We start from the raw sequence: 8,188 nt of genomic DNA, 5'->3' as shown, positions 1-8,188 counted from the left end.
AGCCCACTTTAAAAGGGAAATCCCATGGGAAGATGTTTCGACCAGGTGAAGATGTTTCGACCAGGTGAAGATGTTTCGACCAATGAAGATGTATCGACTGAATATGGGATTAGGGAAATCCAGTCGAAAGTCCCTAAGTGACAAGGGCCAGCGTGCAGTTAGGACTTAGAACTATTTCTTTAAATATTTTGAAGATAATTTCAATTGGAGATTCAAAATTCAAATAAAGGAGGAAATTTTGCTCTTATCTGAAATTGCTGAAGGTACACGTGGAGCATAATGGGTAGTTGCATCCATGCAGAGCGCCATGTGTCTCAACGTGATTGAAGGGCCGTTAGAAATAGTTAGTTCGATTTAGTATAAATAGAGGGTCTTAGTGTTAGGATCGGTGTGTGTCAAAGTGTGTACAATGTCTGTCAAATTTACCAAGTACCGGTGTGAAGAGAAACCGTAAATTCATAAATGTACGTTTGTTTATACCATTGTCAGTTATTTTGAAGCAATACAATTTACCTTTACTTTTCCAGAAATACTTCTTTATTTCAAACAATATTACTACTTCTTTATTTCAAGCAGTTTTAATACTTCTTTATTTCAAACATTTTTCTTTGCTATTTGGTTATCGTCAGTTCTTTTACAATTTTTCTCTTTAATTCATATTAGTCTTTTACCGTTTGAATTTTAATCCACAGACACCGTTAGAGTGTTCGTTTTTACTAGAATTTACTTTAAAACAACTAGCACATGTCATAGGATCAATCTGATCGATCCTGTGAGTAACCAAATTTAGTAATTTAAAAGATCAACGATTATTTACCAAATTTCACGGTAAACAATATCTCAATCAGTTGAGCGTCTCGACTGGATTGAACATATGGATTGAGCCGATTTTACCAGGCATTTGGCAAGCTTTATGAATTTTCAAAATTACATTTTTCTTCGCCTAAATATTATTATTCGAAAAAACATATAGATATAAATATGATGTATAAATATGATTCATCCGAATATAATTACTAAAAAAATGATAAATGTGATTCTTTAAATATCGATATGGTTTCAACCCCAAAATTCTAAAAAAAATGAAGTTTTTAGTTTAAATATGATTATTAACTGAATCAAAAGTTTGTTCAAATAATATTATCTAAACAAATTTATAGAATGCGTCTGAATTTTATTATTTAAAAAATGCAGTCTCTGTACTTTCGTCCTCATCAAAGTTCTCTGGCATTTCCGGCGGAGCCTGAAAAGATTTTTGGTTAGTTTTCGTTGAATCATCGAAACCATAAGAAGAAAATTAGATGCGTACATGTGTCTGAGTAATCTTGGTGGATTTCCTCTTTTTCTTGGATTTTTTGGTGGAAGGGGAACCTGGATCCCATTTTCGACTCTAAAATGAAGATGACATATAAGAAATCATCTTAAAATTAGCCTATTTAAAATAAAAAAAATTATCTTTTTCTTTTGAGGTTCTTCTTCTTTCTTCTTTCTTGATCTCAGGTGCATTGGATGGACCTTCGATATTGGTCTCATCTTTTGTTTCTATTTCGCTTGCAAAGGAAATGTGTACGGGGTCGAAGGGATAAAGAAAGATGAAGTATGAAAGTAGTAATTAGTGATATGTACCTGCTTTATTCTCAGGATTTTCTTGCAAGTTGGAGAAGGCGGTCGATAGTCTCTTTCGAAAGTTTTCTTCAGAAAAGATATTTTTAAAGTATTTCGACCACCAATCACTGTAAAATAAAAGGAAGGTTGGAATTGGAAATTGAGTAGCTCGAGAGATTGTTGACGAACAAACGTCAGCAGTCTCTGTATTCTTGAGTGGAAAACTTTCTTTCAGACCAACAAATGTCGTTCTCTCAAGTATAGGAAGACTTTGATAGCACTTGGTTGAAACCAAATTGTGTAGCCACTAAATTGGACTGAAATAAATCTTTAGGATGCGTCTGAATTTTATTATTCGAAAAATACAAATTTAAAAATTTATAAGAATTAAAAAAACATATAAAATTCAATTTATAATACTTTTAATAAGAATATATTAAATATAAGAGTTTTATTGAGATTTATTTAACACATAAAATGGTGGAAGATATGGATGATGAAAATTTCTAGTGATTTCACGATTGTAGTAAGATTTGAATTTGATTTGACACGTGTTGCGTACGTCGTACAAGTTTCGAAATGAAGTATGATATATATAACATAGCTTAAATGAGTTGAGAAAGTTAATCAAAATTATGGCGGCATGGTTCAACTCAATCATGCCAATTTTGGGAATTCCTTCATCTTTTCTCCCAAAACCCATTTCACTTCCTCCTCTTTCTTCTTTCAGGTCACACTTTCATCTCTCTCTCTCTCACTTTCATATCTCTCTCTCTCTCTCTCTCTCTCTCTCTCTCTCTCTCTCTCTCTCTCTCTCTCTCTCTCTACATTCAAGCATAATTTAACTTATTCTTCTTGTTTCATTTTCAGGAATAATAACTTACATGAACAAAGGTAAAAACCTTCTTTTTTTGTTTTCATTATCTATATATTAGCTTCTTAAGTTTCAATTAATCTATCATTTTGTATCTTAGGTTAGAGAATGAGGACTTGTCCAAGGTATGTTTGCTTTTCTTTCAAATATTGTGAAGTTCGAATTCTGCTAGGTGCTAACAATCCGGTTTGTTTTTTCATCTCCTTTTTAATTTAGTCATCATCTGATGATGAAAAGAGTGTGAAACAAGATAACATTTGGCAATTGTTCAGAGAAGCTCAGCAGAGTTAGTGCTTTCTTTCACCTCAATCATACTTGTGCTTTTTGTGAGTAAAAGCACTATTTTTTTCTTATTTTATGCAGACATACTATACTTAAACAATCAACGCCTTGGTGCCATTGAGGAACTTAACAAAACAAACAAAGAAAAACAGTTCCTATTTCATAAGATAAGGAAATTAGAAGCAGAAAAGAAGGAGGGAACAGGTAAAACTGATTGCTTACATCTCCGGAAACTACGGAGTTTGTATAACTGTGCATACATCTCCGATAATAAAGCGTCTCTGCTTTGATTTTATTAATGATTACTAGGGCTTCAAGAAAACAACTTTTGCATATGATGATGAATTTGATTTTAGCAATGGCATGTTTAAAATTAATTCGAGTTTAGCAATGGCGTGTTTATATATATATATACTCCTAGAAGCATACAGTTCATCATTAGGATGATTAACTGAACTCTTGTTTCTGTTTGTATTTTGGAAACCAGATAAGCTATCAACTTGTTCCGAATTGCTGCTTCGAATAGACTCAATGGTCCTTGGCAGCGTGATTACTCCTGCAGAGGCATCTGACTTTAGAAGTTTGGTGTTAAACCACAAAGTGAGTGTGGTTGATGTCTTTAATCTCGTCTCACATAAAAGCGATTCTGAACTTCTCAGAGAACTTCGTCACTTTTCAGATCAAAGCAAAACGTAAACCTTCCTGCAGTTCATCATTTTATTTTATTTTCATATTTAAATGCCCGTTTTAATTTTTCTCTGCTCTTCAATTTTACTTTCATGGATGGATTAAAAAAAAATCTGATTATTGTTATTCTTTGTATCAACTTCATTCAGGAGGAGTTTTCATATTATTCACATTTGCACAGAAATGGCACCATTGGTCCATAGAGGGTCTGTAGCATCATATGTAACCGGCATATCTCGTGCACTTCAAAGAAAAGGCCACCTGGTGGAGGTTATATTGCCCAAGTAATTAAGAATTTAGTTTCCTTTTATCTGTTTTCTTGCTTCTTTTGTTATTCTATTTTTATATCAATAAAATAGAGTCATGATATTTATAATTCCTCAATTACCATGTAGGTATGCATGTTTAGACCTTGATCAAGTGCAAGGGTTGCGTGAAGTTAAAGGGGAGGCTTACTCGTATTTTAATGGTCAATTACATGGAAATAAAATTTGGAATGGGTTAGTTTGGCTTTGTTTTCCTATTTAATTACCGTTGTTCGACATGTAAAAGGAATGCCAATAATATGTGTTGGTGGTGATATATAATTAATGAAACTTACTAGAGATAAAGTCGTGTCTTGTTTTAAATAAAGTCTACTGATGTTGCTTTCCTTTATACTTACCCTTAGTGTATGACAGTGTTGTTTATGGAATTGGAGTCACTTTGATTGAGCCATTGAACTATTCATCATTTTTCAACCGTGAGATGATATATGGTTACCCGGATGATTTCGAAAGGTAAATGAATGGTGTAACAATTTCGTGATACAAGTACCTGATAAAAAAAGTTATTCAACAGTGTAATAGTACTCAAGTATTACACGTGTAATTTCATCTCTCCTCTATCATCAGGTTCTCTTACTTCTGTCGTGCCTCACTGGATTATATTGTAAAATGTGGGAAGCAACCCGATGTACTGCATCTTCATAACTGGGAGACTGCCATTGTTGGGCCCCTTTTCTGGGATATATTTTTTAACAAGGTATCTTTTTCTTAATTTTAATTTGTATCTTTTATAAAGTTCAAGTTTCTGTTATTGGCTACTTCTCGCTTTCCGTAAAAAGCTATAGATGTAATCAGTAGGTTCTTATTATTGGCCCTGTGTCACCTTTTCTTGGAATGATCTTGGAGCTTATGTTCTGTTTCTGGTTATTTATAGAGAAAATTTTTGCTTGCAATGTTCTCAATCATTTGTTTTTGTTTAGGGACTTGGAGGAACCAGAATATTACTGACATGCCACGACTTCAATTCACAGGTTATTAGTTTCACATGTTTCAATATTGGATATGCATTTTGTTATGAGTTTTTTCAATCTTGGCACTTGTTCCACCTGGATTTTGCTTCTAATTGCAGGAAAATTACATTAAGTTTGTTATGAAGTTGATGATTTCATTTGATCATGCCAATCTTGTAATTATTGAATGCCCTATATATGTTACAGGGTATCGAGCAACCAAATAAATTGGCCTTATGTGGACTTGATCCTTCAAATCTTCATCAACATGATCGCCTGCAAGACAACACTAACACACAATTTGTCAATATTTTAAAGGTGTTTTCATACTCTTGTATTCTTCAATTTGGCAGGCCTATATCACGATGCAGCTTTTAATTGTTTAGTAACACCATTTGCCACACCACAACATCTTGTTTTTTAGACTATAATATTGACTCTCCCATTAAATTTGCAGGGAGGAGTTGTCTATTCAAACAGAGTTGTAATAATGTCATCTATCCATCCAAAGTACACAATTGTTCGCAATTTGAGTCATGAACTGGAACCTACTTTAAATGTTCATAGGTAAGTATGTTTTTGTAACATTTAAGTAGTTCTCATATCTTGCTTTATTTGTTTCATAAAGGGTTATCGTTTTTTTACCTGCAAATCAATATTAACTTTAAGTGTTAGCATAGAAAATGTTCTTGTTAATGAATATACTGGTTAATTATTTAAAATAGAAAATTCCCTTTACCTTTTGTATAACAAGGTTTTATACTACAAGGACTGTTTGGAAGAACTTATGACATGTCTATACGTTGTTTTTGAGTTATTTTCATTATTAGTACACCAGGACAGCATATGAAATAGCTTATAGCTTATATGAAAACACTTTGATTTTATTATTTGTTATAGAAATAACTTTGATTTGATTTGATTTTATTATTAAGAACTTATATGATTAATGTTTATGCTAAAAAGTCTCATTAAGCTGTTTATCCAAACAGAGTCCAAAGCCTTTTCCCTATGACATTTCCTTAGTAATTTAAAATGGAGAATGACATTTGGTTGCAGGGACAAGTTGGTCGTTGCTCCATACGGATTTGAGAAATCAACATGGGATCCTTCGAGGGACTATTTTCTTCCAGAAAATTTCAATGCTGAAAATATGAATGGAAAAGCGGTTTGCAAAGTTGCATTACTGCAGCAGTTGGGGTTATCTGAACATTCTTCTAGTATTCTTGTAAGTGTCCCACCCACTTTTTTGCTTAAGCCTTAATTTTGTTTGTGCCGTATATAATGAGAACTTTTTGCATGATTTTTTACTTAACTTATCTGTTCATTATTGAAATTTTTATCAGGTTGGATGCAATTTTTCAGAAGGATCAGATATTGATGTGAAAAAGATGAAGGATATCGTTTTGAATGGCAAGCAGAATGACGTCCAGGTTTCCCCCTCCACGGAACTTATAGTTGCTTATAGTTTGCATTAATTAGACTTTCTCATTTACTGATATTTAGTATAAAAAGAGAAGCTCCAAACATAGCAGTGTGCATATGAACTTTTAAATGTGTGCTTACTGGTTAATCAAAATGTGATAGATAAGAGTGTGATTGACATGAACAAAATAACACAAAAATAAATTGACAGCTGTGGGATTTGAACCCACGCCCTTTCGGACCAGAGCCTAAATCTGGCGCCTTAGACCACTCGGCCAAACTGTCTTTGTTGAAAGCTTATTGTGACAATCTATATATCTCTACTAAATAACACGTTTTTCATGTTTACTTGTAATTTGTGTCAAATTATTAATTCTTTTTAATTCTCTGCAGATTATATTAATGAACACAAGTGAGAAACAGGTGTTGAATCAGGCACTAGAATCACTTCAGGAGGAACTCAAGGTTGTCCTCCACACTCTTAATTTTCATTACTTTTTAAAACTCTGGGGTATATGAGTACTGATAGCTTGGGCTTATCTTGTTATTGTTGTCATTCTCAAAAAAGATGTATTATTATGATATTATGCTAAAGGCAGCTCAACTAATAATATCTATCTATTTAGCCTTGTATGCTCTACTAACACTGCCATTCAATCAAATTTTGCAGGATGATGATAATATTAAATTTGTGGGTGCATATGATGAAGCTTTATCGCATTTGTTATTCGCAGGATCTGACATTATCTTGTGTCGATCATTTCTTGATCCTTCCGATGAAACCCCAGTAAGTCAATTGTCTGGCTATCTCGATATGATTGGAATATGTTTGTTTCTGTTGTGTGGGATCTGAATTGAATGATACAATTTTTATTAACTGAATATGTAGCTAAAAGCTTTGAGCTATGGAGCAGCTCCAATAGCGGTTGGCCTGGATGCTCACAAAAACTGGTAGAAGTCCATACAAATATTTTTGACTTATATGTATTTTATTTTAATACTTGTATATATATAACACTCGCATCATTCATATTTGGTAGGGTGATACCTTTTGATAGGAACTTGATGAATCATGACCAAGAGGCAACCAAGTACTCAAAGATAATCAACAATACCTTTGGAAACATGTCATTTGGTCTTGCCATTGATGAAATTGTATGTATATGGTTTCTGTTGCCTTTTTTCTCATTTAAAGATACAGTATTGGTTACATTTAATCTCTTTCGTGTTTGTGTTAGTTGCTTCATAGGCATAATTAATTATTGAGTTTGATGTTTATGTAGAGGAGTAACCCATCCAAGTGGAAAAGAAGAATAATGGAAGCAATGTCCCATGATTTATCATGGGATGGTGAATGCTACGAAGTTCATTTGGCAGCTTATTCAGCTATAAAGAATATGTGAAGTGGGTATAATATATTTGTATATGTATTACTTAAAAAAAACATATATATATATATATATATATATATATATATATATATATATATATATATATATTTTGAGATATAAGCCAGAATAAGATTTCTTCTTATGTAATCATTTAGTATCTTCTTCATTTTTTTAATAAGATTTTTTTTGAGAATCTTCTCTAAAGTCAGTTTTTATCATAAGAAATATAGGGCCTGTTTGTTTTGACTTTTTTTAAAAATGATTTTTATAATGTTACATATTTTAGTCTAAAAAAATTTTACAATGAAACTTTTTATAAAAGCTTCAAATGAAAATTTGGTTTGAATAGTTATTCTTAAAATGTTATTTTAGATATTTCATAATTTTATCGAAACTTTTTTTGGATATCAAATTTTCAAAAAATCACTTAATTTTGAAGTTATTTCAAATAGCTTTTCATAAAAATCATTTTTAAGATACAATTTTTTGAAAAAATTGTGATTTTGACAATGTTTTGATCTTCAATAATCTATATTTATGTTATAGAATGAACAATTCAATCTTTTAATTTATAAAAAATAAATTTAAAAAAATTTATAATATTTTGAAAAGCATTTTTGTGGAATCCATTTTCAAAAATAAAAAAAA

The 8,188-nt window shown here is 31.9% G+C and overlaps 1 protein-coding gene and 1 non-coding gene across 3 annotated transcripts; one reads left to right on the top strand and one right to left on the bottom strand.

The window, feature by feature from the left end:
- Positions 1-2,216: 2,216 nt before the first annotated feature.
- LOC127119732 (probable starch synthase 4, chloroplastic/amyloplastic) lies at positions 2,217-7,643 on the top strand. Of its 2 annotated transcripts, none has more exons than XM_051050041.1 (20): positions 2,217-2,335; positions 2,476-2,499; positions 2,580-2,604; positions 2,696-2,765; positions 2,843-2,965; positions 3,249-3,453; positions 3,598-3,732; positions 3,844-3,948; positions 4,129-4,227; positions 4,342-4,471; positions 4,695-4,745; positions 4,932-5,042; positions 5,182-5,291; positions 5,784-5,952; positions 6,071-6,157; positions 6,543-6,614; positions 6,820-6,936; positions 7,039-7,100; positions 7,190-7,304; positions 7,433-7,643. In XM_051050041.1, exons 1-20 carry the CDS (start codon positions 2,241-2,243, stop codon positions 7,550-7,552), a joined length of 2,025 nt encoding a protein of 674 aa, XP_050905998.1. In that variant the 5' UTR covers positions 2,217-2,240; the 3' UTR covers positions 7,553-7,643. The 2 variants fall into 2 exon arrangements, with proteins under 2 accessions (XP_050905998.1, XP_050905999.1); XM_051050042.1 differs by having other exon boundaries at positions 7,208-7,304; positions 7,433-7,589.
- TRNAL-UAG (transfer RNA leucine (anticodon UAG)) lies at positions 6,355-6,434 on the bottom strand. The gene has a single exon. It is a non-coding gene; the product is annotated as a tRNA-Leu (tRNA).
- Positions 7,644-8,188: the final 545 nt, after the last annotated feature.

Source organism: Lathyrus oleraceus, chromosome 2 (genome assembly GCF_024323335.1).
Source record: "Lathyrus oleraceus cultivar Zhongwan6 chromosome 2, CAAS_Psat_ZW6_1.0, whole genome shotgun sequence".
Taxonomy (NCBI): domain Eukaryota; kingdom Viridiplantae; phylum Streptophyta; class Magnoliopsida; order Fabales; family Fabaceae; genus Lathyrus; species Lathyrus oleraceus.
Note: the sequence above shows the minus strand (reverse complement) of the source record. Positions and strands in the feature narration are given on the sequence as shown.